The sequence below is a fragment of the Monodon monoceros genome, unplaced genomic scaffold, assembly GCF_005190385.1.
Source record: "Monodon monoceros isolate NGI ecotype Baffin Bay Population unplaced genomic scaffold, NGI_Narwhal_1 Super_Scaffold_4, whole genome shotgun sequence".
Lineage (NCBI taxonomy): Eukaryota > Metazoa > Chordata > Mammalia > Artiodactyla > Monodontidae > Monodon > Monodon monoceros.
In genome coordinates, this window is record NW_021703781.1 from 37,078,390 (window position 1) to 37,102,404 (window position 24,015).

General features: G+C 35.6%; 1 protein-coding gene across 1 annotated transcript in view; it reads left to right on the forward strand.

Moving 5' to 3' along the window:
• ZFAND4 (zinc finger AN1-type containing 4) overlaps positions 1-19,896 on the forward strand; it is a 57,538-nt gene extending 37,642 nt beyond the window's left edge. Inside the window, exons 5-9 of the mRNA XM_029244655.1 lie at positions 1,002-1,149; positions 11,204-12,379; positions 12,896-12,950; positions 18,174-18,291; positions 19,414-19,896. Coding sequence (XP_029100488.1) covers positions 1,002-1,149; positions 11,204-12,379; positions 12,896-12,950; positions 18,174-18,291; positions 19,414-19,549 — 1,633 coding nt within the window. The 3' untranslated portion in view covers positions 19,550-19,896. The remainder of the gene's footprint in view (positions 1-1,001; positions 1,150-11,203; positions 12,380-12,895; positions 12,951-18,173; positions 18,292-19,413) is intronic.
• Positions 19,897-24,015: the final 4,119 nt, after the last annotated feature.

Below are 24,015 nucleotides of genomic sequence, written 5' to 3' on the forward strand. Positions count from 1 at the left end.
TTCCCATTACTGAAAAAGCTGAATGAAATTTTAGTTATGTTTGTGTTCAGTTCAGCAAACGTTCGTTAAATGTGTGCCAAGCATTGTGCCAGGTGCTAAGACTAGGAAGACGAACACAGCCTAATACATATTTTTTTAATTTATTTTTGGCTGTGTTAGGTCTTCACTGCTGCCTGCGGGCTTTCTCTCGTTGTGGTGAGCAGGGGCTACTCTTCACTGCAGTGCGCAGGCTTCTCATTGCAGTGGCTTATCTTGTGGAGCACGGGCTCTAGGAGCATGGGCTTCAGTACTTGTGGCACGCAGCCTCAGTAGTTGTGGTGCACAGGCTTAGTTGCTCCGCAGCATGTGGGATCTTCCCAGATCAGGGATTGAACCTGTGTCCCCTGCATTGGCAGGCGGATTCTTAACCACTGAGCCATCAGGGAAGTCCCAGGCCTAATAATAATATCTGCTTTCAACTTGCTTACATATGGGGGAATAAGGGGGAAAGATAGACATATAAGAATAGATAATGAGGATAGTATGATAGTGCCATTATATTATGGCATTATATTGTGGCATTATGTAGTCAAAGAGAAGGGGCTCCAACTAATAAATGTTAAGTTATGAATACATGTTATTGTGATTGATCAGTAATTGGAATGTTTTACATTTTTAATACTTCGTGTCATGACTTGACCAAGGTGTCATTTTAAAATCTGTGCTATTCTGTCTGGTTACATTTCCAAACATAAAAGATCTTCACTTATGGTATACTGACTTCAGAAAAGCTCAGCTGTACTAGATTTTCAGTAATGCTAGATCATGATATTTATCCCATTTACTTTTTTTCCTCATAAAAAATATATTTTTGAAATACATTTGCCTTGAATTTACATTGACAAGATGGATTTATCATTTTATCATTAGCAACATCTATAGTTTATATTGCATTTAAAATATTTTTAGTCATTGGGCAGGTATAAGGTACATTTCAATAGTAATTATTATTTTCTTTGCAGTGGTGGTTCTGTGTATAATTTGCATACTGATGAAGATGAGGAAATTGAGCCTTCTCCTTCTGGGCAACAGATAATTGAAAATTCAATAACTATGAATAAGATGAAACTGCTGAAGGCTAAGATGGAGAACATAAATCTCAGCAAAAAGGTGAAGCTTGGCCAGGTCTTTCTCTAGTATATCCTTGCAGGGCTCACAGCATTGAGTCTGTTGGTAATTATGGAAAAAAGAAGATTTATAAACTATTATTCATTTCAAGTTTCTGGCCTCAGTTATTTATTGAGATATTAAATGTAGTGAATTGATTTTTTTAGGCCAGCAATGTATTTAATGTGATAATACTGCACTCAAAATAATTCATGATTTAAAAAAATTTCATAGTTCTAGAGCTAAGAAAGATAATAAAAGATAGCCTAACCTTAATTTTGCAATAGTTACTTTTTAAAATGCTGTTAATATTTACTTATTATGGATATCTCCACTACCTGGATGTTGATAAGGAATGTTTAGCTTTACTAGATACTGTCAGTTTTCCAAAGTAATTGAATGAATTCTGTCCAATAGTGAATGAGAATTGCAGTTTTCATGCATTCTTACCAGTATTTGATATGGTCTTTCTTTTTTATTTTTGTCGTTCTGGTTGGTGTGTAGTGGCATTACATTATGTTTTTTTTTCTTAATAAATAAATTTATTTATTTTTGGCTGCGTTGGGTCTTCGTTGTTGCACGCGGGCTTTCTCTAGTTGTGGCGAGCGGGGGCTACTCGTCATTGAGGTGTGTGGGCTTCTTGTTGCATGGCTTCTCTTGCTGCGGAGCACGGGCTCTAGGCGTGCAGGCTTCAGTAGTTGTGACATGCAGGCTCAGTAGTTGTGGCTCGTGGGCTCTAGAGCACAGGCTCAGTAGTTGTGGCGCACGGGCTTAGTTGCTCTGCGGCATGTGGGATCTTCCTGGACCAGGGCTCCAACCCGTGTCCCCTGCATTGGCAGGCAGATTCTTAACCACTGCGCCACCAGGGAAGCCCTACATTATGGCTTTAATTTGCATTTCTCTGATCAATGAAGGTGAGCACCTTTCATGTATTTATTGGGTATTTGGATATCCTTTTTTGTAAAATGCCTGTTCAGATCTTTGGCCCATTTTTAAAATTGGGCTGTATGTGTTTTGCTTATTGATTTTTTTGGAGATCTTTAATATTCTGGATATGTTTTTTGTCATATATATGTATCACCACTCTATTATTTTGCTTTTCACTCCATTAATAACTTTTTCTTTATTGAAATGTAATATGTACATAAAATAAAATTCACAAGTCTTTAATAGAGCTTGATGAATTTTTACATTTCTATACAGTCATGTAGGTATAACTCAAATTAAAATAGGTATAACTCAAAATTAAAATTTCTCTCCAGATTTCCTTGTAACCTTTCCCATCAATACCTGCCTTTTCCTACTCCCAGAAATAACTACTATTCTTACATGTGTCACCATGAATTAGTTTTTAGTGTTCTTGAGATTTGTATAAATTATATCATATATAATATACCTTTTTTTGGTCTGGTTTCTTTTGCTCAGCAAAATACTTTTGCAGTTCATCCATGTTGTTGCATGTATCATTTCATTCTCTTTTACTGCTGTGTACTAATCCATTGTATGACTATACAGGCATACCTCGGAGATATTGCAGATTCAGTTCCAGACCACCACAGTAAAGCGAATATCGCAATAAAGTGAGTCACACGAATTTTTTTGGTTTCCCAGTGCATATAAAATTTATGTTTACACTATACTGTAATCCATTAAGTGTGCAATAGCATTATGTCTAAAAAACAATGTGCATACCTTAATTAAAAATGCTTTATTGCTAAAAAATGTTAACCATAATCTGAGCCTTCCGTGAGTTGTAGTAGTAACATCAAAGATCACTGATCACGGATCACCATACAAATAAAATAATAATGAAAAAGTCTGAAGTATTGCAAGAATTACCAACATGTGACCCAGAGACCCAAAGTGAGCAAATGCTGTTGGAAAAATGGCATCAATATAGACTTGCTCAACACAGGGTTGCAACAAACTTTCAATTTGTAAAAAATGTGGTTATCTGCAAAGTGCAATAAAATGAGGTATGCCTGTACTTCCTTTCTTCCTTCTTCTTTTGACCTTTAGGTTGTTTCTAGTTTTTGGCTTTCATCAACAAAGCTGCTTTGAGCATTCTTATACATGACTTTGGTGGACCCATGCACTCTTTTCTTTGGGGCATATAGCTAGGAATAGACTTGTAGAGTCATAGGGTAGGTATATGTGTAGCTTTAATTGTTTTGCTAAACAGTTTTGTGAAGTGTCTGAACCAGTTTACACTCGCATCAGAAACAGGAGAGTTCCCGTTTGTGTCACATCCTCACCAACACCTGACATTGTGAGTCTTTTTTATTTTATCCATTCTGGTGGATGTGTAGTGGTTTTAATTTACATTTCTCTGATGGAGAATAATGTTAAGCTTTTCATATGCTTATTCGCCATTAAGATATTGACTTTTGTACCAACAGTCTTTATATCATATGAATCACACTGTCTAAATACATCCTTTTTTTTTTTTTAAGATACTGACTTTTGTCTAGTGCTTGTTCAAATATTTTGCTCATTTTTTAAATTGGGTTGTCTGCCTTTTGCTTACTGATTTGAAGGAATTTTTATATGCTATGGATACAAGTTCTTTGACAGATACATGATTTATAGATATTCTAGCAGCTGCTATTTCACTTTCTTATTTTTTTAATGAATAAATATTCTTTATTTTAATGTATTTTAACTTAATAGTATTCCTTTTATGATTACTAGTTTTTATAAACTTTTAATGAAGTTTTTTCCTACCACACGGTTTTGAAGACACACGCCTGTGTTTTTTATCCAAAAGCTGTATGATTTTTCTTTCTCATTTAGATTTACAATCCATCTGAAAAAAGAAAAACCTCACAACTTTAAAAAACATATATAATGTAAAGTAGGATGAAGACAAGTTTTTTCCAGATGGAGTACAGTTGACCTAACTCTATTAAAAATAAAATCCTTTCCCCACAATCTTAAATGTTTATATACCTAATAACAGAACATCAAAATGCATGAAGCAAAAGCTACAAAGAGAAATAGTTAAATTCATAGTTATATTAGATTTCTAATATAACTCGCATTGTCAAAAATTGATAGGAAAGATAGACAGCAAATCAGAAAGGATATAAGAAGACTCGATCAACTGTAAACCTATTTGTCCCTATTGACGTTAGAAATAGGGTGTTAGAAAGCTCCACCTAACAACAGCAGAATACGCATTCTTTTTAAGTGCACCCAGAGCATTTACTAAGATAAAGTGTATTGTATGCTATCAAACAAGTCCCAATAAGTTTTAAAAGACTCAAATCATACAAAAAATGCTCTCTTCATAGTATGAGTGTGTTTCGTGTTTGGTAATTGCAATCATTGTTGCTTTTGTTGTGGTCATCCATTTACAGTGCTTGGTGTCAGTTTATTTATCTCTTGTAAAAATAAAATACAGTGTGTGTGTGTGTGTGTGTGTGTGTAAAAAAAATGCTCTCTTATTACAATGGATAAAATTAGGAGTCAACAAAGATATCTGGAAAATCTAATATTTTGGAAATAACACACTTCTAAGTAACTGATGGGTCGAAGAAGAAATCCAAAGGGAAATTAAAAAGTATTTTACACTGAATAAAATTATTCTGATAATGTGGTGAATTTATTTTTTTTAAATATGAAATCAGTCTTAGAATGAACCATTCTTGGTTGTGGTGAATTTTACTTTTTATGTCTTTAGATTAAATTTCCTAACATTTTATTTAGGATTTTTGTTCATCAGAGAAATTGGTCTTTAATTTTCCTTTCTTTTCCAACATACAGCAAGGTTGAAAGAATTTTACAGTGAACACCTGTTTATCCACCACCTAGATTCTATAATTAACATTACAAAATTTTTAATTATAGTAAAATAAATATAACAAAATTTACCATCTTAATAATTTTTAAGTGTACATACAGTTCAGTAGTGTTAAGTACATTCACACTGTTGAGCAACCAATCTCCAGACTTTTTCGTCTTGCAAATGGAAAGTCTATACTCATTAAACAATTCCCTACTTCTCTACTCCCCCAGCCCCTGGCAACCACAATTCTACTCTCTGTTTTCTATGAATTTGACTTTCTTGAACCTCATATGACTGAAATCCTACAGTATTTGTCTTTTTGTGACTTATTTCACTTAGCAATGTCCTCAAGGTTCATCCATGTTGTAGCTTATGTCACAATTTCAATACTTTTTAAGGTTGAGTAAATATGTATATACAACATTTTACTTAACCGTGCATCTGTCAATGGAGACATGTGTTGCTTACACCTTTTAGCTATTGTGAATAATGCTGTTATGAACAAGGGTATGCAAATATCTCTTTGAGACCCCACTTTAAATTCTTTCAGAAATTTACACAGAATTTTAAGATCATATGGTAATTCTATTTTTAATTTTGGGGGGAACTGCCATACTGTTTTCCATAGCTTCCAATTTCTTCATATCCTCACCAATACTTGTTTTTTTTGTTGTTTTTTTTGCGGTACGCGGGCCTCTCACCATTGTGGCCTCTCCCGTTGCGGAGCACAGGCTCCGGACGCGCAGGCTCAGCGGCCATGGCTCACGGGCCCAGCTGCTCCGCGGCATGTGGGATCTTCCCAGACTGGGGCACGAACCCGTGTTCCCTGCATTGGCAGGCGGACTCTCAACCACTGCGCCACCAGGGAAGCCCCTGTTTTTTTCTTTTAATAGTAGTCATCCTAATGGACATGAGGTCGTAGTTGTACTTTTGATTTACAGTTTCCTAATAATTAATGATGTTGAGCATCTTTTCATGTTCTAGTTGGCCATTTGTATATCTTCTTTGGAGAAATATCCATTCAAGTGCTTTGCCCATTTTTGAATCAGGTTATTGTTTTTGTTGTTGAGGTTTAAGAATTCTTTATATATTCTGGATATTAGCCCTTTATGATATATATGATTTTCAAATATTTTCTCTTATTCTGTATGTTGCCTTTTTACTCTGATGGTAGTATCCTTTGATACACAGAAGCTTTAAATTTTGATGTAGTCCAGTTTATCTGTTTTCTCTTTTGTTGCCCCTGCTTTTGATGTCATATCCAAGAAACCATTGCCAAATCCAATGTCATGAAGCTTTTCCTCCTGTTTTCTTCTAAGAATTTTATAGTTTTAGGTCTTTGATACATTTTTAAGTTAATTTTTGTATATGGTGCAAGGTAAGGGTCCAACTTCGTTCTTTTGTATGAAGATATCCAATTTTCCCAACTCCATTTGTTGAAGAAATTGTTCTTTCCCCATTGAGTAGTCTTGGCATCTTGTTGAAAGTCATTTGACCATATATGTGAGGGTTTATTTCTGGGCTCTCTGTTGTAGTCCATTGGTCAATATGTTTGTCTTTATGTCAGTACCACACTATTTTGATTAGTGTGGTACTGACATAAAGACAGTACCACACCAACAGCTTTGTAATAAGCTTTGCAATAAGTTTTAGCTTTGCAATAAGTTTTGAAATCAGGAAGTGTGAGACCTGCAACTTTGTTCTTATGTGTCAATATTATTTTGAGTATTTGGGGTCCCTTGAGATCACTTACGAACTTTAGGATGGATTATTCTATTTCTTCAAAAATGCTATTGGGATTTTCACAGGGATTACATTAAATCTTTATATCAGTGTGACTCATGGCTTACTTAGAAGCAAACCTCTAGTTTACAAACGTGGAATATTAGGTACCTTTTTTTAAGATATAAATTTGTTTATTTATTTATTTTTGGCTGCATTCGGTCTTCATTGCTGCCTGCAGGCTTTCTCTAGTTGCGGCGAGCGGGGGTTACTCTTCGCTGCGCCACGCAGTCTTCTTATTGCGGTGGCTTCTCTTGTTGCAGAGCACGGGCTCTAGACTTGAGGGCTTCAGTAGTTGTGGCACGTGGGCTCGGTAGTTATGGCTCTCGGGCTCTAGAGCACAGGCTCAGTAGTTGGGGCGCATGGGCTTAGTTGTTCCGTGGCATATGGGATCTTCCCAGACCAGGGCTTGAACCTGTGTCCCCGGCATTGGCAGGCAGATTCTTAACCACTGCGCCACCAAGGAAGTCCCATTATGTACCTTTTTATTCCTGATTTGTAGTTTAATATCACTGTGGTCAGGGAACATACTCTAAATGATTTCAAGCCTTTGAAATTAGTTGAGGTTTGACTTGTGACTAAGCATATTAATAAATGCCACTTACACACTTGGAAAAACTGTGTAATCTGTCCATATATATAGTGTTCTGTATATATCAATTAGATAAGTTATTTGTGTTGTTCTGGTTTTCTAATTTTTGTGTGTGTCTGTTTTCCATCAGTTATTCAGAGAAGTGTATTAAAAATCTCCCTTTCTGGTAGTGGATTTGTGTGTTTCTCCTTTTAAGAAGTTTATTTTTGCTTTATGTATTTTGAAACTCTGTCAAACTAGATCAAATGATCTAGTACAGATTTTATGATATCCAAGGAATTGTGATATCTTTCTTGTAGTTTATATTATTATAAAAATTATTTATTATCATTATAAAAACGTTTTTATTTATGTCTTGTAATGCACTTGTCTTATTAGTATAAGCTACTTTGTTATTAGTATAGCTGAGCTAGCTTTATTTTGGTTTATGTTTCTATTATATTTCCACTCTGTTACTTTCACTCTATGTTCCTATTTTAAGAATTGTCTCTTGTATTCAGTACATGGTTAGTTTTATTATTTTTTAATCTAAACTGACAAGCTTAAGATTTTCATCTATTACATTTAGTATAATTACCGATACATGTGGATTTTTATCATCTTACTATTTTCTATTTAACCACCTGTTTTATGTTTCTTTTTCTCTCCTTTTTTGTCCTTTTTTAGATTAGTCTAGTTTTTGTTATTCAGTTGTTTTTTTTTTTTTTTCGGTACGTGGGCCTCTCACTGTTGTGGCCTCTCCCGTTGCGGAGCACAGGCTCTGGATGCGCAGGCTCAGCGGCCATGGCTCACGGGCCCAGCCGCTCCGCGGCATGTGGGATCTTCCCGGACTGGGGCACGAACCCGTGTCCCCTGCATCGGCAGGTGGACTCTCAACCGCTGCGCCATCAGGGAAGCCTTGTTATTCAGTTTTTATCCTCTACTACTTTGTTAGCAATTTACTATTATACTAGCCTTGTCAAGTGGTTACTCTAGAGATTATTTGTACATTCTTGACTACTTATAGTCTAATAAAAATGATTTTTACCACTTTGCTTTTAATGCCAGAATCTTAGAACACTAACTCCATTTATACATCCAAACACCTTTTGTGTCATTGTCATGCATTTTAATTTCACATATATTTTGAGCCCCTCAAATTGTTTTATATTGCTAATATTATTTATATTTACCCATATATTTACCTTTTCTGTTGCTCTTTATTCTTTCCTGCAATTACTTGCTTCGTTTAAAGATTTTTTACCTCCTATCTGAATCTTTTAGTGTTTCTTTTAATTTAGGTCTCCTGGCAATTAAGTCTCTTAGATTTTGTCTGAACACTTATTTTACCTTTTTTACTTTGAAAAATGTTCAGTCCTTCAGAAATGTTATACCTGTGAACAACCATGAAAATTTTACCTAGATTCACCAGTTAACATTTTCCCACATTTGTTTTCTTTCCCTATTTCTTTTACCTGATCTATTTGGGAGTTAGTTGCAGATACAGTAACATTTCCCCCTAAATATTTAATTCAGTATATAACTCCTAAGAACAGAGACTTCTCCTACATAACCACAATGTAGTTATCACACACATAATTTATCACTGATACACATTACTTCATCCATATTCACATTTCTCCATGTCTCAATAATGTATTCGATAGCATTTTGTTTTATTTTGATTTTTCTTTCTGTTTTCAATCTGGGATCCAGTCAAGAATCATGCATTGTTGTATTTAGTTGTAATGTTTTCTTGGTCTGCTTTTATACAGAACTATTTCTTAGCCTTTTTTGGACATTCACGTCAGATATTTTTGAAGTGTAGGCCAATTTTGTAGAATATCCTCAGTTTGAGTTTGTCTTATTGCTTCATCATGATTAGATGCAGGTCAAACATTTTTGGCAGGATATTATGTAGACGACATATTCTTTTCAGTTCAGCTCATCAGGGAGAACTTAATGTCAATTTGTAGTATTTTCATTAATTTTTAAAAGAAATTTTGCATTTTTAGTTGATAGTTTATCCAAGAGTAGTTTGAGTTTGAAAAACTCCTGGTGAGAGAGGCTTTTTAATTTTTAAAAATTTCTCTTTTTATTGCATAGAAATCAGAGAACGTTATTTCCATATCTGCTTAATAGAATTTGATTATTTGTGATTTAATATCACTCTTTATGACTGTCCTGTGTATACTTAAGAAAATGGCTCATTCTCTGTTATCAGGGTAAAAGTTTGATATCTGTCTGAAAGATTTGACGTTATTAAATCGTCCTCTATTTCCTTATTTTTTTGTCAGCCTGCTCTCTCTTAGAATGAGAATAGTGATACGTGAAAGTCTGTAATTATTAGTGGGTTTCTGTGTATTTTTCATCTCCCATAGTTTTTGCTTTAAGAAGGTGGTTGTGTGATTTAGTGCATAAATATTAATAACTGTTGTATTTTCATTATACTGCTAATTCTAGATGTTATAAAATGTTTCATCTCTGACCTTCAGCTTGAATTTTCCTTGCCTGATATCAGGCCCATAACCCTTGATACCTTATTGTTTTAATTTGCTTTGTGTACTCTTTCTCATGTCTTTTTTTTATTAACTTTTGATTTACTTTGTTTTAAGAAGATGTTTTATATACAGCATAGAGTTGTTTTTTGCTTTGTGAACCAATTTGAAATTAAAAAAATATACCACTTAATCACATTCACATTTATTGGTATGACTTTTATATTTGGTCTTTTTTAAAATAATTAATTAATTAATTTATTTATTTACTTATGGCTGTGTCGGGTCTTCGTTGCTGCGTGTGGGCTTTCTCTAGTTGTGGCAAGTGGGTGCTACCCTTCGTTGCGGTGCACAGGCTTCTCATTGTGGTGCGCAGGCTTCTCATCGCGGTGGCTTCTCTTGTTGTGGAGCACGGGCTCTAGGTGTGTGGGCTTCAGTAGTTGTGGCACGTGGGCTCAGTAGTTGTGGCACGTGGGCTCTAGAGCACAGGCTCAGTAGTTGTGGCTCACGGTCTTAGCTGCTCTGAGGCATGTGGGATCTTCCCGGGCCAGGACTCGAACCCGTGTCCCCTGCATTGGCAGGCAGATTCTTAACAACTGAGCCACCGGGGACGTCCCTATATTTGGTCCTTAATGTCTTATTATTTTGTTATATTTACAGTTGCTTTATGGCCTGTTTTGTGTGTGTATGGGTATGTGAGTGTGTGCTTTTTGGTACTTCAGAAGGCTTTTATTTTTTGTTCTACTGTTTAACTTTATAGTAATATCTTTTATCATGTCCTTATTCTGCCTTTTCCATACTTAATTGTCTTCTCTTTTATTTTTAAAAGATATCTTTTGACTCCTACTTATTAAGTTATAATCAATGAATTTATTTTACTTTCTCTCATCTTTCCTCTTCCATTTTTAATATTTGCATTATTTCTGCTTTTTAAGATAGTATAACATTTACAAATCATTTTTCTAATCTTGTCCCCACTCTTAGTTTTAGGTCTTTAATTAAATATATTACATGCTTACTATCAGTCTTTTTGCTGAAGTTTACCCGTGCTGCTGCTGCTGCTTTTTTTTTTTTTTTTTTTTGCGGTACGCGGGCCTCTGTTGTGGCCTCTCCCGCTGCGGAGCACAAGCTCCGGACGCGCAGGCTCAGTGGCCATGGCTCATGGGCCCAGCCGCTCCGCGGCACGTGGGATCTTCCCGGACCGGGGCACGAACCCGTATCCCCTGCATTGGCAGGCGGACTCTCAACCACTGCGCCACCAGGGAAGCCCCAGATTTTAATCTTTTTAAACATTTTAGATTGAGGTAATCCAAATGCCAGTATGTTAACAGAAGTAACCTTTTCTTCCTTCATTAATTTTTGTTAATGGGCAGAGAAAATGACCGTGTAAATAATTATATATTCCCTCTTTTCTTTTAGCCTAAGAAGCCTGTCAAGGTAAAACCTCGTCCACCTGTAGTTCCTCGACCTTCCAGTAGTTCCACGGCAGCTGCTCGCCACAGATTGTTAAGGGTTCTCCCCCACACTGGGCAGCCTTGTTTACCTTCTTCTGGGAACACATATCTGCCTGACTCGGCCAGCAATGCCATTTCAAGTTTGCCAGCTCTGCCTCCTGCTGATATATCCATATCATCTATCGCTAGTGATTTTATTAAGGAAGACAGTAACTGGGAGAGTAACACACAGTCTCATTCCAATAGTGGCTTCAAACTACCACCTCAGATACCCCCTATGGAGTTTGAAAATGACAAAGAGCTTGCTGATTCTGTTCTCCATCTTGGATCATCCCTACCTAGGCAGACAAAAAACTTTTCAGGAAATTTGTCATCTAATAATGAGGATGACACTGTTTTATTTCCAACTTCAGAAGAGTGTGTAACTGAAGAATCGCTTCTACCTGAAGTGGGTTCGTTTGCTTCCTTTACCGAAGGAAATGCTGATGAACAGAGCAGTGGCTTAGAAGGCACACAGAAGGTAAATCCAGAATTCTCACTCACTAATGGTGATAAAGGGTTGAAAGCTACAGAGCAGCATCTTAAACATGTTGCAAGAGTGTTGAGTGGTGAATCAGTAGAAACTGCAGTTCTCGACCACCGTGAATTAAGTCCTCACAAGAATAGACTCTTATCACCTCTTCACTGTTCTGCACCAATGTCACTACATAACTCTCTGGTGAAACCACAGAGACAGTCCAAACGTTTTGAGTCTGGGAACCTCCAGTCTTCTGCTTCACAAAATGTGCTTCGGTCGCTGGACATTCGAAATATAACTGATTCTTCTTTCCCTAGGACTACTTGCTTTCGAGCTGTTAAAGTCGATTCACCTGGGAAAAGATCTGATATTATTTCTAAAGTTGAGGCTCGGGATATCACAGAAATGGCTAACAAGGCATCCAAAGAGCCTGTTGGTTGTGTAAATAATATAGGTTTTCTTGCTTCGCTGGCCCGGAGCGCAAGCAGAGACAGCTTGCAGAGCACACGTGGGGCAGGCAGGCTTCGAACCTCTGGAATTGGGCTGTTTACAAACCTCCAGCATTTTCAGGAAGAAAGCCTTAGGAAAAGTTCTCCCCAGTTAGAACCTACAGAATTTTTTTTAGTAAGTATTTGCCTTTCAATATGTTCTACTAGTTATCCATGTAGTGATTCAACATATAGTTTGTTTTTTGTTTATACATTAAATAAAGAGGCCTAAGGTTGAATTCTTTTCATAACTTTCTCTTAAAATGTTTATCTAGTTTGTAGAAAATTTTTTTGACAGTTGAATTTTAAATAATGTTTTGGTCCTAAATTGAGAACTGTAATTTGAGAGTAGCTTTGTGTAAACAGTTTATCATGTATTTTTAAATACTAAATATTTTTATTAATGTTTTTCCTCAATAAGAACTTTTATTTGAGCCATCGAATTTTACTTTCTTATAGATAAAGAGTAAGTACAATATTGATGGATGGGACAATCAGGTTCCAAGTTAATTTAATTAAAAACAGATTAAATAATTTTAAATGAAAGCTCAGCAGCATTTTTATAATAAAATATAATTATTTCATGTTTGGTGATCTTTCCTTCTATTTTCCATTAACTCACCTCTATAGATGTTTTGTGTTTTAATTGTAGTCTGCCCGTGGTATTGGAATGAATGGAAATAATACAGCAGCAGGGAAAAGAGTAGGTAAGCAACAGATAATTTTGAAAACGATATAAGGCTAATAATCATAGTATTATGCATACTATGAATTTGAATTTTCAAAGAGAAATGAGAACATTCTCTGTGGTAAGTACAGAGTAAACTTTCCCTCAACTTTGTTCCGCTTAAGAAAATGATTATGAGAACTGACTGTAGGACATATTTGAAGAATCAAACAAAAATTGAAATTGAGGTCTCTGTTGTCTGGGAAAAGATACGGTCTATGCGAAAAGATAAGATGCATGAAAAATTAACATGTAGTTCGCAACCCTCCCAGTCCCTGGCCACTCTAGAGCCATGCTGGGTGCTGGATGGGTTTTGAGGAAATACCCTAGAAAGGTGTTTCTTAAAGTCATTGTCCAATATCAAGGACAGTAGTAAGAGCTCCATTTGATGAACTGTTTTTTTCTGGATGAAAGAAAGGGACAGTCTCTTTGACTAGCCCTTTCCAAGGCATAGTAGCAGAAATGACTATATTCTTAGCACTCACTTATATCAATAACACCTTAAAGGTGGACTGGCCAGCCATAATTTCCTAAGAAGCCATTACTATCATCATTTTTTGTGTTTTAATACCCAGACTAGAGATGGAAACTCTACCGAAGATGTACCACCTTTGTAGGCTCGAAGTTCTAAAGAATACATTATATATTATGGTTGCCATGTTACTTTCATATCTTTAAAGAGATACCTAGGGTTTGTTTCCACTACTGTATAAGGCCCAAGGTTCTAAAGTCTTAATATATCCACTTTTTAATTTTTTTATTGTGATAAAACCCACATAACAGAATTTAATATCTTAACCATTTTTAAGTGTACAATTGAATGACATTAAGTAATTAACATTTTTGGCCAACCAACACCACCATACATCTCCAGAACTCTTTTCATCTTGAAAAACAGAAACTCTGTACCCATTAAACATTAACTCCGCATGCCTCCCTCTCCCCAGGCCTTGGCAACCACTGTTCTATTTTCTGTCTCTATAATTTTAACTACTCTAAGTACCTCATATAAGTGAAATCATTCAGTGTTTGTCTTTTCATGCCTGGCTTACTTAGCATAGTGTTCTCAAGGTTCATCTATGTTTTAGCATGTGTCAAAATTCCCATACTTTTTAAAGCTGAATAATATTCCATTGTATGTATATACAACACTCTGCATACCTCTGCATCTATGGATGGAGACTTGTGTTGCTTCCACATTTTACCTGTTGTGAATAATGTTATTACAGACACGAGTATACAAATATCTCTTTGAGACTCTGATTACAATTCTTTTGGGTATATACCCAGAAGTGGAATTGCTGGTTCATATGGTAATTCTATTTTTAATTTTTTGAGGAACTGCCATACTGTTTTCCGTAGTAGCTGTACCATGTCACATTCCCACCAGCAGTGTACAAGGTTTCCAATTTTTCTACATTCTCACCAATACTTGGTATTTTCTGTTTTGTTTTGTTTTGTTTGATAGTGGGCATCCTAACAGGTGTGAGGTAGTATCTTATTGTGGTTTTGATTTGCATTTCCCTGATGGTTAGTGAAGTTGAGTATCTCTTAATGTGCTTAACCATTTGCATATCTTTGGAGAAATATGTGTTCAAATCGCTTGCCCATTTTTGAATTTGATTGTTTTTTGTTGTTGAGTTTTAGGTGACTCTATATATTGGATGTTAATTCCTTATATATGATTTGCAAATATTTTATCCCATTCTGTAGGTTGCCTTTTTACTTTGTTGACAATGTCTTGATGCACAATAGTTTTTAATTTTCATGAAGTTCAATTTGTCTATTTTTTCCTTTGTTGCCTGTGTCTGGTGTTGTGTTCAATAAATTGTTGCCATATCCAGTGACATGAAGCTTTTCCCATATATTTTATTTTAGGAGTCTTATAGTTTTAGGTCTTACATTAGGTCTTGCATACATTTGAATTAATGTTTATATATGGTGTAATGTAAGGGCCCAACGTTATTCTTTTCCATGTGGATATCCAGTTTTCGAGGCACCATTTGTTAAAAAGACTGTCCTTTTCCCCATCAAATGGTCTTGGCACCCTTGTCAAAATCATTTGATTATATATGTGAGGGTTTATTTCTGGGTTCTTAATTGTATTCCATTGATCTGTATGTCTGTCTTTATGCCAGTGCCACAGTTTTGATTATTATAATGTATCTACTTTTAATGTTATAATTATTTTTCTTTGACACCTATTTAAATCTGTCCAGTCCTAACCCACAGCTCAGCCTCTTGGAAGTTTGTGTTGTACTTGTCGCATCTCTCTCAACTCTAATTCAGCCTGCAGTGCTTTCTTCTCTTCTCGCTGCTCCTCTGAAACTGCCATTGCTGAGGTCACCAAAGATCTACATAATTTCAAATCCAGTGGATACTTCTGTATCCTTATCTTACTTGATTGTTATGGCCTTATTCTTGAATTAGTTTTTTTTTTCTTTTCCTTTCTTTCTCCCTTTTTATTTCTTTTTTTATTCTGGGCTATTACATTTTTGTAGATTTTTGGTTTTGTTTGTTTTTGGTTTTTTTAAGCCTCAGTTTTCTTTTTAACTTGTTTTACCAGTCCCTCTGCTTGTCCCCAGGTGTATACTCTTTTGATTGATTTCATTTAGGTCAAGTCATCAACTGCTACCTGCAGTGATGATTCTCCAAACTACAGCCATGTAACTTGCTGCTGTTTTCTTTCATTAATAACTGTATCGTTCTGAATTGCCTAGAAGAGTCTGTGAAAGTTTTGGCATAAGTTTCGTTTAATTGACTTAATCGAGTTCCTCCATGGGTCCTCTTTGCTTTTCACTGTAGGGTCTCCCTTGGAAATCTTATCCATCTTCACAGCTTTCGTTATCATTTTCAGGCACATGATTACCAAACTTGCATCTTGAACACCGTTTAACACTTCGTTTGCTGCCTTATTCTGTTGGGTGAATTTTTATAGATTATTGTGTTAGATCGAATATCAGACCATATTTCCTAAATGTTGGTCTAATTAGACCAACATTTAGGAAATGCCAAACAAGTGAGTTAATCCAAATATCTTTACTCTCGTTCTGAAAAGCAACTGTTCGCATTGGCATTATTTTATTGACTTTTTCTTTATTCATATGTTCATTACACATTTGAGAGAAGGCTTCAGAGAGGAGTTGATGATTGATGATATCTTCTTACAGGATGAGTAGAGTTTTACTAGGTTGACAAGGTTACTGGAGCATTTTAGAAGAAGAGATTGCACATGTGAATGGGTCTGGCGCATCACTCAGGGTGGGTATGATGTGGCAGATGACAAAAAATGACTCTGGAAAGTTAGAAAGGTATCATATTGGACATGTGACCTTGAATGTCAATCCATGGAAGTTGAATTTTTCCTGTTGGTAGTAGGGAACCTATATATTAGGGCTGGTTCCTAGCATGGAGTATATGACTAATAATTTTATTTTTCTCTGGTTGGTAGAAGGATATATGGAAACCATTCTCATAGGAGAAGACTGTGGTTATGTTTCTGTGCCACCTTATTTCGGTCACTACTATGTTCTCTGTTTCTGCACATTCACAAGAGTTCTTGAATAAAAAAAAAAAGCTTGGGAAACATTGAATTAAGCACCCCCAAGCAAAGAAAAACATGAAAATATGACTACACTGAACTAAATTTTCGTCAACAGATTTTTCTTCTACTGTTGTTTAAGGAAGAATATCCTAAGCCTGAATTTCAAAGATAATTGCAATTAGATGAGCTTCAGAGGATATCTGGTAGTATATGCCTTTCCTCTGTGTCCTGTGCAAATGCTTGTCTTATTTTTATTATTTAAGAAGAGGAAAGTATCCCATCACCTTTGTGAAATGTTCTTGATAACTCTAAGTGCACTTGAAGAAGAAAGTGCTTATTATTAACTTGAGTTGGTGCCTGGCCACCATTAGGAGTCATAAGTTAGTTTCCAGTTTTAGGCAATTTTTTTTTTCCAGTTTTGGGCGAGATCTTGGACTGTATTTTAGCCTAGTAATAAAGCATACTTAATTTTATTGGGCTTGTATATCCAGCACCCAGTTTGGGTTGTGGCAAAAGGCATAGTGCCAATTAATTGTAATTCCAACTTTTCAAACCCTTGAAGGATTTTCAGAGACTTTTAGCTGCCAGATAAACATTAAGCCCAGACCTCTCAAACCTTTTTCAGTAGTAGAGAATAGGTATCATCTGTATTGACACTCTGCCATTTTTCTTCTCACTTCTTCCCTTTGTTTTTGCTTTCTTTGTTTGCCTCTTGTTTCTTGGCCTTTGGGTGCCACCACGCACTGTGTACTTACACTGTTAGTGTAACAAGTATGGATAGTGACATTGAGTCTCTCTGCTTATGAGTGGGGTTTGTTGGAATTCTGCTCAGTTCTAAAAGCGTTTCACTTAGTATTTAAAGAAATTGATTTAATTCTTTCTCATATAATAGCAGGTGTGCTCTTATTTTTAAGGTAAAAAATCAAGTTGTTACAATAGCCCAGAATTTAGTAAATATTTTCTGAAAAGGTAGTAGTACTGTGAAATCGAGCAGTGTACCCTGTGAGTCACTATTGATAATATGATATTTTATATAAATATAGCATTTAAATTTTTCAGAATGCTTTTTGTATGTGAGAACTGAGTTGACCTTTAAACACTTAGAAACTTAGGGAGAAAAATACATGTCCTGTTATCATAAAAATGAACAAATTGAAGTTTTGAAAGAATAACTTGCTTGTGGTTTGATGAATTTAGTTTCTATGGTATAATTAGGTCTAAAAGACCAGTTTCATGATATTCTTGTGCTCCTTCTTGGTGTGAAAGGACAGGGTGATTATAATACATATTATATTGTTCCTCAGAAGCCTCATAAATATGATTTTGAACCAGATATTCTTCTTGATTCTCTGCCAAAGTTCAGTATACTTTAAATATACTGAGTGTCCTCAGAAATAATTAGAAAGGTGTTGGTATGTAAAAAATATAAGTCCTAAAAATATGTCTTAGTCAGTAGAAACCTACCACATCTTAAAAAATATAACAGTTCTAGTGCATCTTTACTTGCAATTCTGTAAATAATTTTAGATATAAAAAAAGCACTAATTAATTTTTTATGGCTTAGAGGTTTGCTGTGGCAGGAATGTGTTTAATGTTTTAATAGTATTTCACATCTAGAATTTTATGTCTGTATTAATCAAGGTGTGCTTTCTCTAACAGGAGAATGTACTCATCACTTCCCACCCGTGAAAGCCCCTATTCAAACAAAGAAGAAAACAACAAAGCATTGTTTTCTTTGTGGAAAGAAAACTGGACTGGCTACTAGCTACGAATGCAGGCAGGTTGGCTAGCTGAAAAGCTGGGATGCTTTTTTTGTGGTGACCCAGTGTGGGGATACAATACAAAATGTTCTTTAAATTGCCTATTCATAACATCATTAAGATGATGTTCAAATAGCAGACCCAGCTGAACTCCTTATTGGCTGAAGTAAAGAGCAAGTAGATAGCTTATGTGTTTCCAGTCATGAGATCCTCCCCTGCCCTTTAAAGTAGGATATATAAACCAATGGAAGTGTACTTTCTTTGTCTTATGATAGATATACTTGGTTTCTTTTTGACTGTGGCTTGGAAGAACCCCTCCTCCAAGATTCTATTTAATTTAATTTATTTATTTGGCCACTCTGAGTGGCATGCAGGATGCAGGATCTTAATTCCCCAACCAGGGATTGAACCCTTGCCCCCTGCAGTGGAAGTGTGGAGTTCTAACCACTGGACCACCAGGGAATTCTCGATTCTATTTTAAATTAAACAAAAAAGGACTAAATTTAACATTAATGTACTATAAATTATGATTATATGGTACACTTTTCAAAACAGATGAATAATATGTTTATAAAAATAATTTTTTCCTACCCATAATTATTTCTTTCATTAGCATTGCTAATATGCTCCGAGGATGGTGTCTGCCCTTAGGTTGAGGCCAGGCATTAAACAAAGCTGCTGCTTTTTAGAGTGTATTCTGTTCAAATGGAAACAGCTTATCTTGTTGCTAGAAGTACTTTAAAATCCTTTCATGGCATAGTTAGGTTTTACATAATTTAATTTTCTTATGAGACTGAATTTCTCAGAAATTCAGAGTTCTCCCAGGTTTACTAGATATAAGAGGAAGTGGTAGATATATTTATTGCTTTTTGCAGTTTTACTACTTCCTAGAGGTCAACAGCCTGTTTCACTCCAGAAGAGATTCTTTATTATAAAGTCTCATATTCATAGACAATTAACCGGTTCTTTTTTTGGGGTGCTTGTGCTTGTTTATGAGTAGAAGGGAAATGTCAGCCCTGCAATTCCAAAGAGAACTAAAGGGCTCGTGATGGACTACGTGAAATCAAGCTTTGATCTCCCAGAGAGATGAGGTTCTTGTAGAAATGTGACTATTCACATAAACTTTTTTTGTGCTTTAGATGTGGAAACAACTTCTGTGCATCTCATCGCTATGCAGAAACTCACAGTTGCACCTATGATTACAAGAGTGCAGGGAGGAGATACTTACAGGAGGCAAATCCTGTGGTTAATGCACCAAAACTTCCAAAAATCTAACTCTTGCTCTGCACCTAAATGTTCTGCCCGAGGAATCGTATTACAATGACAGAAGAAATATTTAGACTGCATTATTTTTGTTCGACTCCAAAAGATTTGCCAAATAACAAAAGCATATAATGCATACTGTTGGAGAATGAGAATGCTACTGTATTTGACATCTTCATTCTTTGGTGAATCAAAAGTTTTAAAAGTAGTTTTAAAAACTTTAAACTATAATGATTTAGCTTTGTTATTGCATGTCATGTGTTAAGTATTTTATATTTGATACTGCAATTTTACTAGACAAGTCTTCAAAAGATGCACTTTAGGAAGTTAACATTGACTATGTAACCAGCTTCCATGTTGTACAGAAATAAGCCTTCATGTAATGGCTCTACTCAAATCTACAGTTTTTTTTGTGGGGGTGGGGTGGGTGGGGATTTAAAACAAATATCCCATACGTGAAAGTTTATTGAGTTTACTGGCAAGTTCCTTTTTATTTCAAGCTTTTTGTAAAAAAAAGAACATTTGGTTTTCCAGTGTGGTTTTAACACATATATTTCTTCCATATTCAGACTGGCATTCAGATATGTATCCATTCTATAAAACACATCATGTTAATCATAGTATATATTTCTTAAAATACTACTTTTTGAATGGTAGTTTTAAAATAGATGATGTCCCACTTGTTGCCATTAAATACAGAACACAACTTTTCACTTTTTGAAAAATGGCTATACAGAAAACAAAATCTCACAGCTTGGTTTGTTTTTCTTACGTTGAGTGCTATTACCAGGAGAAATTCAAATAAATATTCAATTTCATTATGATTTTGATTATTTACAATAATTTTTCTTTTATAAATACTTTAAAATAAAACAGTTTAATTAAATAAATCAGTAATTTATTCTACTTGGAAAAAATGACTGTCAGTATAAAAGAACGCTTTTAAGGTGTAAGGGCCCTGCTCCCCAGATGTAGCTAATATACCAGCTTTTGGGAGGCCACTTGCTTTATGGAAGCTTAGTTGAATCTGATGCTGAACCCTGGTAAATAGCTGGCAGGCAACCCAAGTAGACTCTGCAGCTCTAGTCCAACCCAAGTGGGATCTGCACTGGTACCAGAGGGCTAATTTAGGTGCTCCACAGGGCCACAGGGCCTCTTTCTCCATGCAAGGCTGAATGAAATGAAGAGTTCCGTTACCCTTCCTATGCTTCCTGTAAGAGGTTAAATGTTGAGTGGAGAAAGATTACTTCAGAGCAAGAAGGAAATACATTTACAAAAGGGAAAGGTGAGAAATTAGTGGAGTAGTGATGCAATTAGGGGTTGATAGCATACTTTTTAAGGGGGGCTATATAGGCTAATGAAAAATATTTCCATCTGTGTTGAGCAGTTCAGCTTTTACTCTATTACATGGATAGGCTGCTGAAAAATGGGCCAAGACGTATTTATTCTATAGATAAATATGGATGCTTAGGACATGTTTGGTATATGCTTAGTGCACTATGCTTTATAAACCAAGACCATGTAGAAATAAGTCTTGTTTTAAGTTTACCAAAGATTTTGGTCAAAGTTGAGTCTTTTTTTTCTAATTTCTAAGTCACTGAGAAATAAACCAGTTTAATTCAAGAAACTATATATATATATATATATATATATATATTTTTTTTAAACATCTTTATTGGAGTGTAATTGCTTTACAATGGTGTGTTAGTTTCTGCTGTATAACAAAGGGAATCAGCTATATACATACATATATCCCCTGGGAGGCATTTCTTTATGCCTTAAATTCTTACGGGGAAGTGATCATAATTTTTAGAGACTTCAGATCTATCCTTGCATTGCTAATAATTAGCAGAATGCCTTGCATATAGGCACTGGTTAAACATTAGTTAAATAAATTAATTTTATTGGACAGCTTACCATGACAAAAAATTAAGGCATTTATATTGTTTTATATAACTAAACTAACTTTATATAATAAGATCTAGTTTCTGGATTTTTTTAAACAGTAACCATTTGGTTTTAGCAACACTAAAAGTCTGAAAATTTTTAACTTTTACCTACATGAAATATTTTCAAGTTTAGTGAACTTTAATCATTCTAATATGGGAACCTTAAATACTAAGATGTTTTAAAATTTTATCAGTGTTGTTAACTTGTGGAGGTATTTAATTTTAAAAAGAAGGGAATTAATTTTCTGATATATGTTTCATATGGTTTTATGCCATCGTGATAGATAATTCAGTCCTGTATGTAGCAGTGTTTCCCAAATTATGACCGCTATACCACTACTGGAACATGAGTTGATTTTAAGTGATACATGGATGAACATTTTTTTTTTTTTTTTTTTTTTTGCGGTACGCGGGCCTCTCACTGCTGTGGTCTCTCCCGTTGTGGAGCACAGGCTCCGGACGCACAGCCTCAGCGGCCATGGCTCACAGGCCCAGCCGCTCCGTGGCATGTGGGATCCTCTCGGACCGGGACACGAACCCGTGTCCCCTGCATCGGCAGGCGGACTCTCAACCACTGCGCCACCAGGGAAGCCCAACATTTTTTAATAATTATATATTGTATCAGAAAAAAAATGTAACTCTAAGTAGCTTAAGTTGAAAATTAAGTTGATATAGGTTAAAAAAAACTGATTGAAAATTGCCAAGCAAGGGTACATACAACAAAAATCATAAAAGTTGATGCGAATGACTGAAATTTAGGAAAGAAGGTTTGATGTTCTCATTTTTCTTTGAAAATTATGTTAAACTTTCAAAGTGACTGATGAAAGTAAATTACATAGTTTTAGAAAAACTATATAAAGATGAAAAATGAAAGTAAAAATGTCACCGTGTACCTCCCCCAATCTCTTTTAATAATTTCTATTTTAGTTTTTCTGGTAGTTACCATCATAACAGTAGCCAATATAAACATTATTTTTTGATGCCCCATTATTACAGGTAAGGAATTTAGCATGATAACACATTACTTCAATACTGTACTTCCCAATTTTTTAGTGCGTTAGTCTGCTCATGCTGCCATAACACAAAATACCACAGACTGGGTGGCTTAAACAGAGAAAACTGTGAGAACAGAAATTAAACAACAGAAATTAATTTTCTCACAGTTCTGGAGGATTGAAGTCCCAGTTCAAGGGATCCAGCAGGGTGGATTTCTGGTAAGATCTTTCTTCCTGGCTTTCAGAGAGCTGCTCTCTTTCTGTCCTCGCATGGTCTTCCCTCAGTGTGCACACACGGAACTTTGATGTCTCTTCTTACAAAGACAGTAATACCATGGGATCAGGGCCTCTCTCTAATGACCTCATTTAACCTTAATTACTTCCTTACTCCAAATACAGCCATGCTGGGGGTTAGGGCTTCAACATATGAATTTGGAGGAGACACATATTTAGTCCAAAATGATGTTATTTTTAGTTACAGTAGTTATTTCAAATTCACTCACTCCTCTGCAGTTACTCTAGTCCATGTTACCATAGCTTTCACTTGAGCTATTGCAATAGCTTCCTAACCGGGCTGCTTAAATTAGTTCTATGTCCTTCATAACCCACTGTCTACTCTTAACCGTAGTGTGCTTGCAGAACCAAAAAATTGAGCACATCGATGCTCGCAGTGTATCAGTGACTTCTTGTGTTCTTAGAATAAAGACCCAAATCCTTAACCCTTCTTACTAATAAGGCTCCTGTGTGGTCTGGTCCCCATCTACTTCTCCAGCCTCATATTGTACTGTTTATCCATGCTTTCTGGGATTTGCCCACACTAACTTTTACTTTTCCCAGCCTGTTTTCCCTTGTTAACACCCACTCTTTATTCAGATGCCAACTCCATCTTTACTTCCTGAAGGAAGCAAACCTCTGTGTAACTATTGCCCACGTTAAGAAATAAGAAACATTGTCAGTACCCCAGAACTCATTCCTGCCTCCTACCCTTTCCCAATCACTCCCACCATCCTTCCATACTGTGATAGTCATTTTCTTGCATTTTTTAATGGTTTTACCATCTAAGCATGTATCCCTGCAGTTTTGCTTTACAAAAACAAAAACCTTTACCTAGTGGAATTGTATGGCATGTGTTCTTTATCTGGCTTTTTTCATTCAGTGTTGATTATGAGACTTATTTGTGTCGCATGTAGTTGTACTTAATTTTTATCGAAGTATTCTTCTATATGACTGTGCCACAATTTATGTTTCCATTTACCGCTGCTGCACATTTGGGTTGTTTCTAGCCTTGAGTATTATATACAATGCTGCTATGGACATTTGTGCACATGTCTCCTGGAGCACATGTATACACATTTCTCTTGAGTCTACACCTAAGAGCATAATTGCTGGATCATGGATGATTATTGTGTTCCTTCAACCTATTAGATGATATCAATGAATTTTCCAAAATGGATTTTACCAGCTTATCTCTACTCATAGCAGTTTGAGAGTACTCTGTTTCACATCCTTACCAGTACTTACTATCTCTAGTCAT